The sequence below is a fragment of the Oncorhynchus keta genome, chromosome 11 (assembly GCF_023373465.1).
Source record: "Oncorhynchus keta strain PuntledgeMale-10-30-2019 chromosome 11, Oket_V2, whole genome shotgun sequence".
Lineage (NCBI taxonomy): Eukaryota > Metazoa > Chordata > Actinopteri > Salmoniformes > Salmonidae > Oncorhynchus > Oncorhynchus keta.
The window spans coordinates 6,803,830-6,823,795 of record NC_068431.1 but is presented as its reverse complement, the minus strand read 5'-3'; the positions used below and the strand labels follow the sequence as shown (position 1 = coordinate 6,823,795).

Genomic DNA, 19,966 nt, shown 5'->3' with positions numbered 1-19,966 from the left:
TTGTGTGAAGATGGGTGAGGTGAAAAATCGATTTAATCCATTTTGAATTCAGGCTGTAACAACAAAATGTGGAATAAGTCAAGGGGTATGAATACTTTCTGAAGACACTGTAATGTTGTATTTATTTCTTTGTCAGAAAATATTGACTTACAGCTTGAATGATGTCGGATGTGTTCAGGGCGATGTGCTGGACACCAGGCCCTCCATTGTAGTCACAATACTCCTGTTGAAATAAGACCACAGTCAAGTTAAAATACTGACACACGCATAAACACAGGCGGCTAGATAAAATACCTCATGATAAGCTGTAAGACATTACATTACATTTACATTTAAGTCATTTAGCAGACGCTCTTATCCAGAGCGACTTACAAATTGATGCAAACACCTATGACAACCAGTGGAACAGCCACTTGCATCTAACTCTTGTTGGGGGGAGTGAGAAGGATTACTTACCCTTACTTACCCTATCCTAGGTAAGACCACACTATTTACCAAGAGAGTTTTCATCTATATTTTTCGTAGCGGTCTATTTACCATCACAAACCGATGATGGCATTAAGACCTCAATCAAAGAGCTGTATTGGGCCATAAGTAAACAAGAAAACAAGTAAACAGGAAAATGCTCATCTAGAGGCGGCGCTCCTAGTGGCCGGTAACTTGAATGCCGGAAAACTGAAATCCGTTTGACCTTATTTCTAGCAGCATGTCATCTGTGCAATTAGAGGTGAAAAAACTTTAGACCACCTTTACTCCACACACAGAGACACGTACAAAGCTCTCCCCTGCCCTCCATTTGGAAAATCCGACCATAACTCTATCCTCCTGATTCCTGCTTACAAGTAAAAACTGAATTAAGAAGTACCAGTCACACGCTCAATACGGAAATGCTACAGGACTGTTTCACTAGCACAGACTGGAACATGCTACTACAGGACTGTTTCGCTAGCACAGACTGGAACATGCTACTACAGGACTGTTTCGCTAGCACAGACTGGAACATGCTACTACAGGACTGTTTCGCTAGCACAGACTGGAACATGCTACAGGACTGTTTCGCTAGCACAGACTGGAATATGTTCCGGGATTCGTCCGATGGCATTGAGGAGTTTACCACCTCAGTCACCGGCTTTGTCAATAAGTGCATCGACGACGTCGTCGCCACAGTGACAATGGATTACAGGCAACATCCGCACTGAGCTAAAGGCTAGAGCTGCTGCTTTGAAGGAGTGGAACATTAATCCGGTATTTTAGAAGAAATCCTGCAAAACACTCCGACGAACCGGCAATACAGGACCATGATCAAATCCTACTACACCGACTCTGACACTCATCGGATGTGGCAGGGCTTGAAAACACTCACGGATTACAAAGGGAAACCCAGTCGCAAACTGTCCAGTGACACGAGCCTACCAGATGAGCAAAATGCTCTTCTATGCTCGCTTCGATACTAGCAACACTGAACCATGCAGGAGAGCATCAGCTGTTCCAGATGACTGTGTGATCATGCTCTCCGTAGCCAATGTCAGTAAGATGTTTAAGCAGGTTAACATTCACAATGCCCAGACGGAATACCAGGAACCGTACTCACAGCATGCGCTGACCAGATGGCAAGTGTCTTCACTGACATTTTCAACCTCTCGTTGGTCACGTTCTGACCTTTATTTCCTTTGTTTTGTGCCCCCTGACACGCACAAGTACACACACAAAGAGGTTAAAGGTCAGGGGACAGACCTGGATTTGCGACTTCTTCACGCCAGGAGCAGGTTCGTTGATTGGCATCTTGATGGTCTCCTCATAGTTGGTCACTACGATGGACCTCAGGGCGCTGTATTGTGTGTGAATCTGTTTGTCGTCTATCGACCAGAACCGGTGGAACTGCAAGCAGTTCTGATACCTGGAGACAGTGGTTCCATTAACACATTGGTTACAAATATATTACTCTTAAGGTGAATCAATTATTTGATGACGTAAATATATTTAGTAAAGTTTTATCTAAAAAATATATTTTTTAAAGTTCTCTAGCTTCAACTGACGTATTTTGATGGTGATTTAAAAATATATGTGTTACTTAGATTGACGCATCAATAGACTCTAAAGGATTACATTTCCTCTTCCATATCTTGACTGCTTTTTTCTCATATAAGAGTAACTCTAACCCTCTGAAAACAACAGTGTTGTGGATTTCTGTGAACCTGCAGTGTTTTTATGTTATTTTAACTGTATTTAACTTGGCAAGTCAGTTAAGAACAAGTTAAGAACAAATTCTTACTTATATAATGACGGCCTAAGAACAGTGGGTCGACTGCCTTGTTCAGGGGCAGAACGATTTTTACCTTGTCAACTAGGGGATTCAATCTAGCAACCTTTCGGTTACAAGTCCAACGCTCTAACCACTAGGCTACCCTGCCGCCCCTACACTCTAACCACTAGGCTACCCTGCCACCCCTACACTCTAACCACTAGACTACCTGCCCCCCTACACTCTAACCACTAGACTACCCTGCCGCCCCTACACTCTAACCACTAGGCTACCCTGCCTCCTCTACACTCTAACCACTAGACTACCCTGCCGCCCCTACACTCTAACCACTAGGCTACCCTGCCGCCCCTACACTCTAACCACTAGACTACCCTGCCGCCCCTACACTCTAACCACTAGGCTACCCTGCCGCCCCTACACTCTAACCACTAGGCTACCTGCCCCCTACACTCTAACCACTAGACTACCCTGCCGCCCCTACACTCTAACCACTAGGCTACCCTGCCGCCCCTACACTCTAACCACTAGGCTACCCTGCCGCCCCTACACTCTAACCACTAGGCTACCTGCCCCCTACACTCTAACCACTAGGCTACCCTGCCGCCCCTACACTCTAACCACTAGACTACCTGCCCCCTACACTCTAACCACTAGACTACCCTGCCGCCCCTACACTCTAACCACTAGACTACCCTGCCGCCCCTACACTCTAACCACTAGACTACCCTGCCTCCTCTACACTCTAACCACTAGGCTACCTGCCCCCCTACACTCTAACCACTAGGCTACCCTGCCGCCCCTACACTCTAACCACTAGACTACCTGCCCCCTACACTCTAACCACTAGACTACCCTGCCGCCCCTACACTCTAACCACTAGACTACCCTGCCGCCCCTACACTCTAACCACTAGACTACCCTGCCTCCTCTACACTCTAACCACTAGGCTACCTGCCCCCTACACTCTAACCACTAGGCTACCCTGCCGCCCCTACACTCTAACCACTAGACTACCTGCCCCCTACACTCTAACCACTAGACTACCCTGCCGCCCCTACACTCTAACCACTAGACTACCTGCCCCCTACACTCTAACCACTAGACTACCCTGCCGCCCCTACACTCTAACCACTAGACTACCCTGCCGCCACTACACTCTAACCACTAGACTACCCTGCCTCCTCTACACTCTAACCACTAGGCTACCCTGCCCCCACTACACTCTAACCACTAGACTACCCTGCCTCCTCTACACTCTAACCACTAGACTACCCTGCCTCCTCTACACTCTAACCACTAGACTACCCTGCCGCCCCTACACTCTAACCACTAGACTACCCTGCCGCCCCTACACTCTAACTAATGTTATTCTTCCCCTTGGTCCCCTCGTCTCTATGCTCTGCCAGCTGTGAGACCTACAGGGACACTCACCAGTCTGACACGGGCACCATTGCATCGTCTGGTTGGTTTCCCACAATGTGATCGATGAAGTTCAGGAGTCCTGGCGGCCTGGAGAGAGATAGTTGGGGGGGGGTGAGTATATCTGACTGTGTCTGTTGCATACGAGACCTGACGGAGCTGTCAATGCATACAAAACAATAGTGACTTGAGGCTATAAAAACTGATACCTTTTGTGTTGAATTCAAATGAGAGAAAATGTAAACTATGCTTTTTAGAAATCATTGTGTGTGAGTGAAACTCACAGTTTGGGTAGCAGGCAGTCCTTTACCACAGATGCGTTGTATCCGGGCAGAAACAGGCCTTTGTAGGGACCCAGGTACTCAATGAGAGTGTGTGTTGTATCACCATACTAGAGGAAGATGGGTAAGGTTCATTAAGAATTACAGTACCTCAACTGCATCAGGTCAAATGTATTTACAATGAGAGAGAGAGAGAGAGAGAGAGAGAGAGAGAGAGAGAGAGAAGGAGAGAGAGTGGGAGAGAGAGGGGGAGAGAGAGACAGAGAGAGAGACAGAGAGAGACAGAGGGAGAGAGAGAGACACAGAGAGAGAGAGAGAGAGAGAGAGAAGGAGAGAGAGTGGGAGAGAGGGGGAGAGAGAGACAGAGAGAGAGACAGAGAGAGAGAGACAGAGAGACAGAGAGAGAGAGAGACAGAGAGAGAGACAGAGAGAGAGAGAGAGACAGAGAGACAGAGAGAGAGAGAGAGACAGAGAGACAGAGAGAGAGAGAGACAGAGAGAGAGAGAGAGAGAGAGAGAGACAGAGAGACAGAGAGAGAGAGAGACAGAGATAGAGAGACAGAGAGACAGAGAGACACAGAGAGACAGAGAGAGAGAGAGACAGAGAGACAGAGAGACAGAGAGAGAGAGAGAGAGACAGAGAGACAGAGAGAGAGACAGAGAGACAGAGACAGAGAGACAGAGAGACAGAGAGAGACAGAGAGAGAGAGAGAGACAGAGAGAGACAGAGAGAGACAGAGAGAGAGACGACTCACCGTCTGAACGACAGCACACTTGACTTTGCCGTAGCTATCTTGTTCAATCCAAGGCTCCTTAACCACCACCGCTCCTCGTTCTTTAGCTTTCTGCAAACAGTCACAGTACACATTACCGAGAAAGCACCTAACCGGTTATCGCTCCACCTACCCGGTTATCGCTCCGCCTAACCGGTTATCGCTCCATCTAACCGGTTATCGCTCCATCTAACCGGTTATCACTCCACCTACCCAGTTATCGCTCCACCTGCCCGGTTATCGCTCCACCTACCCGGTTATCACTCCACCTACCCGGTTATCGCTCCACCTACCCGGTTATCGCTCCACCTACCCGGTTATCGCTCCACCTACCCGGTTATCACTCCACCTACCCGGTTATCACTCCACCGACCCGGTTATCACTCCACCGACCTGGTTATCGCTCCACCGACCCGGTTATCGCTCCACCTACCCGGTTATCGCTCCGCCTAACCGGTTATCGCTCCATCTAACCGGTTATCGCTCCATCTAACCGGTTATCACTCCACCTACCCAGTTATCGCTCCATCTAACCGGTTATCGCTCCACCTACCCGGTTATCGCTCCACCTACCCGGTTATCGCTCCGCCTAACCGGTTATCGCTCCATCTAACCGGTTATCGCTCCACCTACCCGGTTATCGCTCCACCTACCCGGTTATCGCTCCACCTACCCAGTTATCACTCCACCTAACCGGTTATAACTCCACCGACCTGGTTATCACTCCACCGACCTGGTTATCGCTCCACCGACCCGGTTATCACTCCACCTAACCGGTTATCACTCCACCGACCGGTTATCACTCCACCTAACCGGTTATCGCTCCATCTAACCGGTTATCGCTCCGCCTACCCGGTTATCACTCCACCTAACCGGTTATCGCTCCACCTACCCGGTTATCGCTCCGCCTACCAGGTTATCACTCCGCCGACCGGTTATCACTCCACCTAACCGGTTATCGCTCCATCTAACCGGTTATCGCTCCGCCTACCCGGTTATCACTCCACCTAACCGGTTATCGCTCCACCTACCCGGTTATCGCTCCACCTACCCGGTTATCACTCCGCCTACCCAGTTATCACTCCACCTAACCGGTTATAACTCCACCGACCTGGTTATCACTCCACCGACCTGGTTATCGCTCCACCGACCCGGTTATCACTTTACCTAACCGGTTATCACTCCACCTAACCGGTTATCACTCCGCCTACCCGGTTATCACTCCGCCGACCGGTTATCACTCCACCTAACCGGTTATCGCTCCATCTAACCGGTTATCGCTCCGCCTACCCGGTTATCACTCCGCCGACCGGTTATCACTCCACCTAACCGGTTATCGCTCCATCTAACCGGTTATCGCTCCACCTAACCGGTTATCGCTCCACCTAACCGGTTATCACTCCATCTAACCGGTTATCACTCCATCTAATCGGTTATCGCTCCACCGACCCGGTTATCACTCTGCCTAACCGGTTATCGCTCCACCGACCTGGTTATCACTCCGCCTAACCGGTTATCGCTCCACCGACCCGGTTATCGCTCCACCGACCCGGTTATCGCTCCACCGACCCGGTTATCACTTTACCTAACCGGTTATCGCTCCACCGACCCGGTTATCACTCCGCCTAACCGGTTATCGCTCCACCGACCCGGTTATCGCTCCACCGACCCGGTTATCGCTCCACCGACCCGGTTATCACTCCCACCGACCTGGTTATCACTTTACCTAACCGGTTATCACTCCACCGACCCGGTTATCACTCCGCCTAACCGGTTATCGCTCCACCGACCTGGTTATCACTCCGCCTAACCGGTTATCGCTCCACCGACCCGGTTATCGCTCCACCGACCTGGTTATCGCTCCACCGACCCGGTTATCACTTTACCTAACCGGTTATCGCTCCACCGACCCGGTTATCACTCCGACCTAACCGGTTATCGCTCCACCGACCCGGTTATCGCTCCACCGACCCGGTTATCACTCCACCGACCCGGTTATCACTCCACCGACCCGGTTATCACTCCACCGACCCGGTTATCACTCCACCTAACCGGTTATCACTCCACCTAACCGGTTATCACTCCACCGACCTGGTTATCACTCCACCTAACCGGTTATCACTCCACCTACCCGGTTATCACTCCACCTACCCGGTTATCACTCCACCTACCCGGTTATCACTCCACCTACCCGGTTATCACTCCACCTACCCGGTTATCACTCCACCGACCCGGTTATCACTCCACCGACCCGGTTATCGCTCCATCTAACCGGTTATCACTCCACCTAACCGGTTATCACTCCACCTACCCGGTTATCACTCCACCTAACCACACAGCTCCAGACACACTGCAGCTGCTTTCCCAGTTTGGTTAAAAGTAGAAATATCTCTTTGTTAAATTGTGAATGATCCTCTATGTTGCTTTGACTACATTTGTTTTATTTGAGAGAAATGATGGGAGAGAAAGTAAGGGAAAGGTTGCTGTCCCTCTGCACATTCAATGACAGCAGATTTCTTCTTGCGGCATTGGACCGAGAACAGAGTTTATCCTCTGTTTAACCTTGAAAAGGGACAGAGAGGGAACCAGGTTCATTCAGTCCTGCCTAACGGTTAGGAGAGTTGGGCCAGTAACAAGGCAGTTAACCTGTTACGAATGCTCTTTGGTTCAGAGGGGTTGGGTTAAACGTGGAAGACGCATTTCAGTTGAATCTATTCAACTCTCTACCACCACCCTCTACCCTCTACCCACCACCCTCTACCCTCTACCCACCACCCACCACCCTCTACCCTCTACCCACCACCCACCACCCTCTACCCACCACCCACCACCCACCACCCCACCCTCTACCCACCACCCACCACCCTCTACCCTCTACCCACCACCCACCACCCACCACCCTCTACCCCCCACCCACCACCCTCTACCCTCTACCCACCACCCACCACCCACCACCCTCTACCCACCACCCACCACCCTCTACCCTCTACCCACCACCCACCACCCTCTACCCTCTACCCACCACCCTCTACCCACCACCCACCACCCTCTACCCACCACCCAACACCCTCTGCCCACCACCCTCTGCCCACCACCCTCTACCCACCACCCACCACCCTCTACCCACCACCCAACACCCTCTGCCCACCACACTCTACCCTCTAGTCTACCCTCTACCCTCCACCCTCTAGTCTACCCTCTACCCTCCACCCTCTAGTCTACCCTCTATACCCTCCACCCTCTAGTCTACACTCTATACCCTCCACCCTCTAGTCTACCCTCTACCCTCCACCCTTGAAACTAACAGAAAAAAGGTTGAACAAGATTACTTTAGTATTTTTTACTCACATTGATTAAGAATTCGAGGTCCTCCACTTGGAAAGCAATGTCTTTGACCCCATCCCCGTGCTTCATCAAGTGTTCCCCCATTTCTGAGAGAAAATAAAACTTATATGACTGACGGTTGATCTTTCATACCAGGTCTATATCAGAAATGTAGCCATTTAAAGATGTTGACTAGGAGAAGAAGAAACCTGCCTTCATTTCCTGGATTCAGAGCAGATTCGAAGACAAATAATATCTGGGGGGGGAGGAATAAAGAACAACGAGGTCGATACTTCATCTGATGAAGGTATTAAAGTCAGTCAACGTTGGAGTTTTAAAAGCTCTAGACCAATCACGGGCCAGTTTCCCCAGACACAGCCTTGTCTAGTCTTGGGACTAAGAAGACTTTAATGTGGGTCAGAGAAAGCGGTTCTACGTTTGCAGAAGTGGGTACACTACCTTATCCTGTTTAATGACATGGGACACCACCTCTCGGCTGCCGGTCTCCAGACCCTTGTAGGCCACTGGCTCAAAGCCCATCTTGTCACAGTAGAACACAGCCGCCTGCATAGAGAATTCACAAGGATTTCATAAAACATTAATATCCCATATATAACATATGAATATCCCAAACTGAACATATTAATAACCCATACATAACATATGAATAACCCATACATAACATATTAATAACCCATACATAACATTAATAACCCATACATAACATATGAATAACCCATACATAACATATTAATATCCCATACATAACATATTAATATCCCATATATAACATATTAATAACCCATACATAACATATTAATAACCCATACATAACATATTAATAACCCATACATAACATATTAATAACCCATATACAACATATTAATAACCCATATATAACATATTAATAACCCATACATAACATATTAATATCCCATATGTAACATATTAATAACCCATATATAACACATTAATAACCCATACATAACATTAATAACCCATACATAACATATTAATATCCCATATATAACATATTAATAACCCATATATAACATATTAATAACCCATACATAACATATTAATATCCCATATGTAACATATTAATAACCCATACATAACATATTAATATCCCATATATAACATATTAATAACCCATACATAACATATTAATATCCCATATATAACATATTAATAACCCATATATAACATATTAATAACCCATACATAACATATTAATATCCCATATATAACATATTAATAACCCATATATAACATATTAATATCCCATACATAACATATTAATAACCCATATATAACATATTAATATCCATATATAACATATTAATAACCCATATATAACACATTAATATCCCATATGTAACATATTAATAACCCATATATAACACATTAATATCCCATATATAACATATTAATATATAACACATTAATAACCCATATGTAACATATTAATAACCCATATATAACATATTAATAACCCATACTGAACATATTAATAACCCATACATAACATATTAATAACCCGTACATAACATATTAATAACCCATATATAACACATGAATAACCCATACTGAACATATTAATAACCCATACATAACATATGAATAACCCATACATAACATTAATATCCCATACATAACATTAATATCCCATACATAACATTAATATCCCATACATAACATATTAATAACCCATACATAACATATTAATAACCCATACATAACATATTAATATCCCATACATAACATATTAATATCCCATACATAACATTAATATCCCATACATAACATATTAATAACCCATACATAACATATTAATATCCCATATATAACATATTAATATCCCATACATAACATATTAATAACCCATACATAACATATTAATAACCCATACATAACATATTAATAACCCATATATAACATATTAATAACCCATACATAACATATTAATAACCCATACATAACATATTAATAACCCATACATAACATATTAATAACCCATACATAACATATTAATAACCCGTACATAACATATTAATAACCCATATATAACACATGAATAACCCATACTGAACATATTAATAACCCATACATAACATATGAATAACCCATACATAACATTAATATCCCATACATAACATTAATATCCCATACATAACACATTAATAACCCATATTGAACATATGAATATACCATACATAACATATTAATAACCCATATATAACATATTAATAACCCATACATAACATATTAATAACCCATACATAACATATACATAACATATGAATAACCCATACATAACATTAATAACCCATACATAACCCATATATAACACATTAATAACCCATACTGAACATATGAATAACCCATACATAACATATGAATAACCCATACATAACATATGAATAACCCATACATAACATATTAATATCCCATACATAACATATTAATAACCCATATATAACACATTAATAACCCATACTTAACATATTAATATCCCATATATAACATATTAATATCCCATATATAACATATTAATATCCCATATATAACATATTAATAACCCATATATAACATATTAATATCCCATATATAACATATTAATATCCCATATATAACATATTAATAACCCATACATAACATATTAATATCCCATACATAACATATTAATAACCCATACATAACATATTAATAACCCATATATAACATATTAATAACCCATACATAACATATTAATATCCCATATATAACATATTAATAACCCATACATAACATATTAATATCCCATACATAACATATTAATAACCCATATATAACATATTAATAACCCATATATAACATATTAATATCCCATATATAACATATTAATAACCCATATATAACATATGAATAACCCATACATAACATATTAATAACCCATACATAACATATTAATATCCCATATATAACATATTAATAACCCATACATAACATATTAATATCCCATACATAACATATTAATATCCCATATATAACATATTAATATCCCATGCATAACATATTAATATCCCAAACATAACCCATACATAACCCATACATAATCCATTCATGTGTGTGTGTGTGTGCGTGTGCGTGTGCGTGTGTGCGTGTGCGATTGCTCAACCCTGTACGTAGCATGTGACTCATATGCTTTCATAGTGCGGTTGAATGAACTTTTATGTAAACTTTTAGGCCTTTTGAAGTTGAACTTTTAGGCCTTTTGAAGTTGCTAACTTTTTGTTTACCCAGTAAACACCCACCTGTTGCCTCTGGTTCCGCAAAGATTAAGTCAGCTATTATAGAAATGATATACCTATAACTGTGTCATAGTTTTCAACAGGGCTGGGGACAATTCTAATTGAAGTCAGTCAATTTAGGGGAAAAAAACTGAAATTCCAATTCAATAATTGGAAGAAAAGGCCATATATTTTAAATATCTTCTCAAAAACTGAAAAGGAGAAGCTGTGTTTTTAAATGTATTAATCCAGACCCTGCATTGACTGATTCAACTATAAATAACCTAACCCTGGTTTTTACTACATTAGTCCAATTGTCAGTTCGATATATGGCTGTAAAAGGCTTGTAAGTTCAGGAACATTTTTTGTGCCGTTTCAGAAAGATAGATAAACATGTCTCCCGTTCTGGACTGTTACCTCCGTTTGTTCCACAGAGAGGAAGTTCAGAGTCAACTCGCAGAAGAGCAATGACCTGAGCTATAGCCTCCCTTTAGAAAGCAAAGTCCATTCGGGACAATTACGTTATCCTGCTGTGCATGTTGTCCAGCTCTCATCGAGTGCTACCGTAATCACTCATTTACGAGGCTGAGAATGTGATGTGAACCAATAATAAGTTGTCAAAGAAATTCATACGGCATATTGTGGATGTGATCGGATATGATGGATAACTTGTCTCCATTTATATTCAGTCTATTCTTTTTTTAGGGGGAGGACTTTAAAGACTCACCTGTTTGGCATTGCCCACCCAAAAGGTCACGTGGTGGAACTTTACAAATTTTCCCTTCTCGGGCTAAATGGGGAAAAGGGGAATGAAAAATTAATAATAATCCTATATCAAAATAAATAATAATACTATATCAAAATAATTATAATACTTTATCAAAATAAATAATAATACTATATCAAAATAAATAATAATACTATATCAAAATAAATAATAATACTATATCAAAATAATAATAATACTGTATAAAAAAAAATGGTATGTTCACAAACTCCCCTCTCCATATGGATGGTTAGTCCACTTGTTTGTCATTTGTCATTAAGACTAAAGTCGTAACCCAAGGAACCAGAGCACGTGAACATTTCTCCTTATCATCATCATCATCATCATCATCATCATCAACTCAAAGATCCACCACTGAAGTGTTACGTGGAAATAATGACGATGGGGACTTACCTTCTCCCCTTTATCTGTGTAGGTAGTCTGCAGAGAAACATGAAAATCTAATCATCTTCGATGCGTGTAAAACATGTCCCCACCCCCCCCTAATATCAGAAACCTTCGATTGTGTTATTCCTTACATTTGTGGGCATGTTACATGTGAGGTGTACAACAGTATCCCCAACTGCTGTGACAGTTAAAGGATATCATTCCATATCAGAGTTCACACAATACAATACAATACAATACACATATGAATAATAAATAAATGTACATTTATGACACAACACGTCTGGAACCAAATGATACTACCGACTGCTGCTGGGTAATTTACTACCTGAACAATTCTGTCAATTATTACACGGTTTAACAGTTGTAAAATGACCCCCATTCCTCTCTGAAAAAAAAACCCCCCCATGAACAACCATCAAGGGAGGCAGCAGATTTACTCACCATGCTATGGTTCTGTCCGGACAGAGATGACTGATCAAGAGGAGAGAAGAGAGAAGTTTACGGGCTAGAGGGGCTGGCTGCCCCCACAGGCCTTAAGTAGTGGCCAGAGGACCCGTGGTGATTGGTCTTTTTGGGGTCAACACCACCCTGGGGTCCGCCTCCAACCCGCTTTGCCTCCCTCACCTGACAAGCACAAGGATCCAGAGGCCCCTGGCGCTGGCTGTCCCAATCGTCCAGTGTTTGCCAGGTGTTGTCATCATGTCTCCAGTACAATATCGAGCTCCTTTGACAAGCCTCCTCTGCCTTAACACGGAGGACAGTGTTCAGTCCTTGTCGGCTGCATCCTCAAGCACCATGAACCAGACTACTTCTCTAAGATTGGAAGCTGTGTGTAGTAGCCCAGGGACGAGGTCACGCAGGCTGTCATCACGCTGTAACAGTAGCCTGTTTTTCATCTATGGTAGACAGTTGACAGGTTAGCCACAATGGACATAGTTGTTAGGTATTAACCCTTTGTGACACATAAGAAGAAGGGAAATGATTTACAGTAGATTTACTGACAACTCCACTCAATATTCCAGTCTTAGCTTCTTTCACCAACCTCCATTTAATGCCCTTTAAACACACTCTCTTAGCTGGTGAATAGTGTAAAAATAAAAAATAAAAAAAGGGACATGATTGGGCATGTCCAGGATCCATATTCACAACGTGTCTCAGTAGGAAATCTGATCTAGATTCAAATCCCCCCACATGTTCATTATGATCTCAGTTTAGCAATTACTCTGACTGAGACACTCTATAGCCCCGTTTATACCTGGTGCTAACATGTGTCCTTTGTCCTGATCCACATCCTTATTGTGCCCACATTCTAAAGACAGGTGTAGACGATTAAAAAGACACATTGTGATCAGATCTTCCTGACCACCTCTGAAGGAAGTCAACAACGCGTTGTGGACTATATATCAACGAAGCGTAAACCGATCTGGATGGTCAAACCTTTTAAATCATTATTATACCGATCTGGATGGTCAAACCTTTTAAATCATCATTATACCGATCTGGATGGTCAAACCTTTTAAATCATCATTATACCGATCTGGATGGTCAAACCTTTTAAATCATTATTATACCGATCTGGATGGTCAAACCTTTTAAATCATCATTATACCGATCTGGATGGTCAAACCTTTTAAATCATCATTATACCGATCTGGATGGTCAAACCTTTTAAATCATCATTATACCGATCTGGATGGTCAAACCTTTTAAATCATCATTATACCGATCTGGATGGTCAAACCATTTAAATCATCATTATACCGATCTGGATGGTCAAACCTTTTAAATCATCATTATACCGATCTGGGTGGTCAAACCTTTTAAATCATCATTATACCGATCTGGATGGTCAAACCTTTTAAATCATCATTATACCAATCTGGATGGTCAAACCTTTTAAATCATAATTATACTGATCTGGATGGTCAAACCTTTTAAATCATCATTATACCGATCTGGATGGTCAAACCTTTTAAATCATCATTATACCGATCTGGATGGTCAAACCTTTTAAATCATCATTATACAGATCTGGATGGTCAAACCTTTTAAATCATCATTATACCAATCTGGATGGTCAAACCTTTTAAATCATAATTATACCGATCTGGATGGTCAAACCTTTTAAATCATAATTATACCGGCCTCTAAAACCATTGACATATGTCATCAGTAACTGTCTTAAAATAAATACATTCATATTATTTTGAAAGAATATCTGTCAAATAATTTGCATACAGTAAGGCACCGGCTAATCTTGTCACCATGCCGACACAGTGGATAGATAAGATATACATTTTTAATACAATGTGTGTGAAGCGACAAACTTTGATCAGATAGTTTTGGTATAGTTGGGGGGTTTTTGGTATTTTGTTTTCATGTGGGTATTTTTGTAATTGTTCTATAATTCAGTTGCCTGGCAACCCATACTCCCTGCTCCGGGCCAAACGCTACACCACACCCTCAGACGTTAGTTTCTTCTCACAAAGGAGTCTGGGTCGGAGTACCTTCTCGACCATTCACCGAATTCAAACACATTCGGGGGCTCTCTGATTGGTCCCAGAAACCGATGTGTTGGGTCAGAGACAGAACACACGAGATTAAAACGGGGGTTTGAAAATGTGTCATTGGCTTTGATACTCTGATTGGTTGGAGACAATCGCCGATGACATGATTTTGTACAAACGCCCCTCGTGCACCTCGTCACCACAAACAACTTCAATGATGGCAGTCTCAGACTAAAGTATGTCTGGAACGACAGAGCAGTCTCAGACTAAAGAATGTCTGGAACGACAGAACAGTCTCAGACTAAAGAATGTTGGGAACGACAGAGCAGTCTCAGACTAAAGAATGTCTGGAACGACAGAGCAGTCTCAGACTAAAGAATGTCATGAACGACAGAGCAGTCTCAGACTAAAGAATGTCTGGAACGACAGAGCAGTCTCAGACTAAAGAATGTCTGGAACGACAGAGCAGTCTCAGACTAAAGAATGTCTGGAACGACAGAGCAGTCTCAGACTAAAGAATGTTGGGAACGACAGAGCAGTCTCAGACTAAAGAATGTCTGGAACGATAGAGCAGTCTCAGACTAAAGTATGCCGGGAACGACAGAGCAGTCTCAGACTAAAGAATGTCTGGAACGACAGAGCAGTCTCAGACTAAAGAATGTCTGGAACGACAGAGCAGTCTCAGACTAAAGAATGTCTGGAACGACAGAGCAGTCTCAGACTAAAGAATGTCTGGAACGACAGAGCAGTCTCAGACTAAAGAATGTCTGGAACGACAGAGCAGTCTCAGACTAAAGTATGTCTGGAACGACAGAGCAGTCTCAGACTAAAGTATGTCTGGAACGACAGAGCAGTCTCAGACTAAAGTATGTCTGGAACGACAGAGCAGTCTCAGACTAAAGAATGTCTGGAACGACAGAGCAGTCTCAGACTAAAGAATGTCTGGAACGACAGAGCAGTCTCAGACTAAAGAATGTCTGGAACGACAGAGCAGTCTCAGACTAAAGAATGTCTGGAACGACCAAGCAGTCTCAGACTAAAGAATGTAGAGAACGACAGAGCAGTCTCAGACTAAAGTATGTCGGAAACGACAGAGCAGTCTCAGACTAAAGTATGTCTGGAACGACAGAGCAGTCTCAGTCTGGAACGACAAAGCAGTCTCAGACTAAAGTATGCCTGGAACGACAGAGCAGTCTCAGACTAAAGAATGTCTGGAACGACAGAGCAGTCTCAGACTAAAGTATGTCTGGAACGACAGAGCAGTCTCAGACTAAAGTATGTCTGGAACGACAGAGCAGTCTCAGACTAAAGAATGTCTGGAACGACAGAGCAGTCTCAGACTAAAGTATGTCTGGAACGACAGAGCAGTCTCAGACTAAAGTATGTCTGGAACGACAGAGCAGTCTCAGACTAAAGTATGTCTGGAACGACAGAGCAGTCTCAGACTAAAGAATGTCTGGAACGACAGAGCAGTCTCAGACTAAAGTATGTCTGAACGACAGAGCAGTCTCAGACTAAAGTATGTCTGGAACGACAGAGCAGTCTCAGACTAAAGAATGTCTGGAACGACAGAGCAGTCTCAGACTAAAGTATGTCTGGAACGACAGAGCAGTCTCAGACTAAAGTATGTCTGGAACGACAGAGCAGTCTCAGACTAAAGAATGTCTGGGAACGACAGAGCAGTCTCAGACTAAAGAATGTCTGGAACGACAGAGCAGTCTCAGACTAAAGTCAGAACGACAGAGCAGTCTCAGACTAAAGTATGTCTGGAACGACAGAGCAGTCTCAGACTAAAGTATGTCTGGAACGACAGAGCAGTCTCAGACTAAAGTATGTCTGGAACGACAGAGCAGTCTCAGACTAAAGAATGTCTGGAACGACAGAGCAGTCTCAGACTAAAGTATGTCTGGAACGACAGAGCAGTCTCAGACTAAAGAATGTCTGGAACGACAGAGCAGTCTCAGACTAAAGTATGTCTGGAACGACAGAGCAGTCTCAGACTAAAGAATGTCTGAGAACGACAGAGCAGTCTCAGACTAAAGAATGTCTGGAACGACAGAGCAGTCTCAGACTAAAGAATGTCTGGAACGACAGAGCAGTCTCAGACTAAAGTATGCCGGGAACGACAGAGCAGTCTCAGACTAAAGAATGTCTGGAACGACAGAGCAGTCTCAGACTAAAGAATGTCTGGAACGACAGAGCAGTCTCAGACTAAAGTATGTCTGGAACGACAGAGCAGTCTCAGACTAAAGAATGTCTGGAACGACAGAGCAGTCTCAGACTAAAGAATGTCTGGAACGACAGAGCAGTCTCAGACTAAAGAATGTCTGGAACGACAGAGCAGTCTCAGACTAAAGAATGTCTGGAACGACAGAGCAGTCTCAGACTAAAGTATGTCTGGAACGACAGAGCAGTCTCAGACTAAAAGAATATGTCTGGAACGACAGAGCAGTCTCAGACTAAAGTATGTCTGGAACGACAGAGCAGTCTCAGACTAAAGAATGTCTGGAACGACAGAGCAGTCTCAGACTAAAGAATGTCTGGAACGACAGAGCAGTCTCAGACTAAAGAATGTCTGAACGACAGAGCAGTCTCAGACTAAAGAATGTCTGGAACGACAGAGCAGTCTCAGACTAAAGAATGTCTGGAACGACAGAGCAGTCTTAGACTAAAGTATGTCTGGAACGACAGAGCAGTCTCAGACTAAAGAATGTCTGGAACGACAGAGCAGTCTCAGACTAAAGAATGTCTGGAACGACAGAGCAGTCTCAGACTAAAGTATGTCTGGAACGACAGAGCAGTCTCAGACTAAAGTATGTCTGGAACGACAGAGCAGTCTCAGACTAAAGTATGTCTGGAACGACAGAGCAGTCTCAGACTAAAGTATGTCTGGAACGACAGAGCAGTCTCAGACTAAAGAATGTCTGGAACGACAGAGCAGTCTCAGACTAAAGAATGTCTGGAACGACAGAGCAGTCTCAGACTAAAGTATGTCTGGAACGACAGAGCAGTCTCAGACTAAAGTATGTCTGGAACGACAGAGCAGTCTCAGACTAAAGAATGTCTGGAACGACAGAGCAGTCTCAGACTAAAGTATGTCTGGAACGACAGAGCAGTCTCAGACTAAAGAATGTCTGGAACGACAGAGCAGTCTCAGACTAAAGTATGTCTGGAACGACAGAGCAGTCTCAGACTAAAGAATGTCTGGAACGACAGAGCAGTCTCAGACTAAAGTATGTCTGGAACGACAGAGCAGTCTCAGACTAAAGTATGTCTGGAACGACCGAGCAGTCTCAGACTAAAGAATGTCTGGAACGACAGAGCAGTCTCAGACTAAAGAATGTCTGGAACGACAGAGCAGTCTCAGACTAAAGTATGTCTGGAACGACAGAGCAGTCTCAGACTAAAGAATGTCTGGAACGACAGAGCAGTCTCAGACTAAAGAATGTGGAATGGAACGACAGAGCAGTCTCAGACTAAAGTATGTCTGGAACGACAGAGCAGTCTCAGTCTAAAGAATGTAGAGAACGACATAGCAGTCTCAGACTAAAGTATGTCTGGAACGAGGAGCAGTCTCAGACTAAAGAATGTCTGGAACGACAGAGCAGTCTCAGACTAAAGTATGTCTGGAACGACAGAGCAGTCTCAGACTAAAGAATGTCTGGAACGACAGAGCAGTCTCAGACTAAAGTATGTCTGGAACGACAGAGCAGTCTCAGACTAAAGTATGTCTGGAACGACAGAGCAGTCTCAGACTAAAGTATGTCTGGAACGACAGAGCAGTCTCAGACTAAAGTATGTCTGGAACGACAGAGCAGTCTCAGACTAAAGTATGTCTGGAACGACAGAGCAGTCTCAGACTAAAGTATGTCTGGAACGACAGAGCAGTCTCAGACTAAAGTATGTCTGGAACGACAGAGCAGTCTCAGACTAAAGAATGTAGAGAACGACAGAGCAGTCTCAGACTAAAGTATGTCTGGAACGACCGAGCAGTCTCAGACTAAAGAATGTCTGGAACGACAGAGCAGTCTCAGACTAAAGTATGTCTGGAACGACAGAGCAGTCTCAGACTAAAGAATGTCTGGAACGACAGAGCAGTCTCAGACTAAAGTATGTCTGGAACGACAGAGCAGTCTCAGACTAAAGTATGTCTGGAACGACAGAGCAGTCTCAGACTAAACAATGTCTGGAACGACCGAGCAGTCTCAGTCTAAAGAATGTCTGGAACGACAGAGCAGTCTCAGACTAAAGAATGTCTGGAACGACAGAGCAGTCTCAGACTAAAGAATGTCTGGAACGACAGAGCAGTCTCAGACTAAAGAATGTCTGGAACGACAGAGCAGTCTCAGACTAAAGAATGTCTGGAACGACAGAGCAGTCTCAGACTAAAGTATGTCTGGAACGACAGAGCAGTCTCAGACTAAAGTATGTCTGGAACGACAGAGCAGTCTCAGACTAAAGAATGTCTGGAACGACAGAGCAGTCTCAGACTAAAGAATGTCTGGAACGACAGAGCAGTCTCAGACTAAAGAATGTCTGGAACGACAGAGCAGTCTCAGACTAAAGTATGTCTGGAACGACAGAGCAGTCTCAGACTAAAGAATGTCTGGAACGACAGAGCAGTCTCAGACTAAAGAATGTCTGGAACGACAGAGCAGTCTCAGACTAAAGAATGTCTGGAACGACAGAGCAGTCTCAGACTAAAGAATGTCTGGAACGACAGAGCAGTCTCAGACTAAAGTATGTCTGGAACGACAGAGCAGTCTCAGACTAAAGTATGTCTGGAACGACAGAGCAGTCTCAGACTAAAGAATGTCTGGAACGACAGAGCAGTCTCAGACTAAAGAATGTCTGGAACGACAGAGCAGTCTCAGACTAAAGAATATCTGGAACGAGAGCAGTCTCAGACTAAAGAATGTCTGGAACGACAGAGCAGTCTCAGACTAAAGAA

The 19,966-nt window shown here is 43.4% G+C and overlaps 1 protein-coding gene across 1 annotated transcript in view; it reads right to left on the bottom strand.

Moving 5' to 3' along the window:
- Positions 1–13,087, bottom strand: part of hpda (4-hydroxyphenylpyruvate dioxygenase a) — a 28,096-nt gene extending 15,009 nt beyond the window's left edge. Inside the window, exons 1-11 of the mRNA XM_052529324.1 lie at positions 12,950–13,087; positions 12,512–12,538; positions 12,059–12,121; positions 8,519–8,623; positions 8,273–8,315; positions 8,084–8,166; positions 4,718–4,807; positions 3,967–4,073; positions 3,695–3,772; positions 1,735–1,897; positions 152–223 (exon numbers count right to left, since the gene is read on the bottom strand). Of these exons, the coding sequence (XP_052385284.1) occupies positions 152–223; positions 1,735–1,897; positions 3,695–3,772; positions 3,967–4,073; positions 4,718–4,807; positions 8,084–8,166; positions 8,273–8,315; positions 8,519–8,623; positions 12,059–12,121; positions 12,512–12,538; positions 12,950–12,952 (834 nt within the window). The 5' untranslated portion in view covers positions 12,953–13,087. The remainder of the gene's footprint in view (positions 1–151; positions 224–1,734; positions 1,898–3,694; positions 3,773–3,966; positions 4,074–4,717; positions 4,808–8,083; positions 8,167–8,272; positions 8,316–8,518; positions 8,624–12,058; positions 12,122–12,511; positions 12,539–12,949) is intronic.
- Between the last annotated feature and the right edge of the window lie 6,879 nt (positions 13,088–19,966).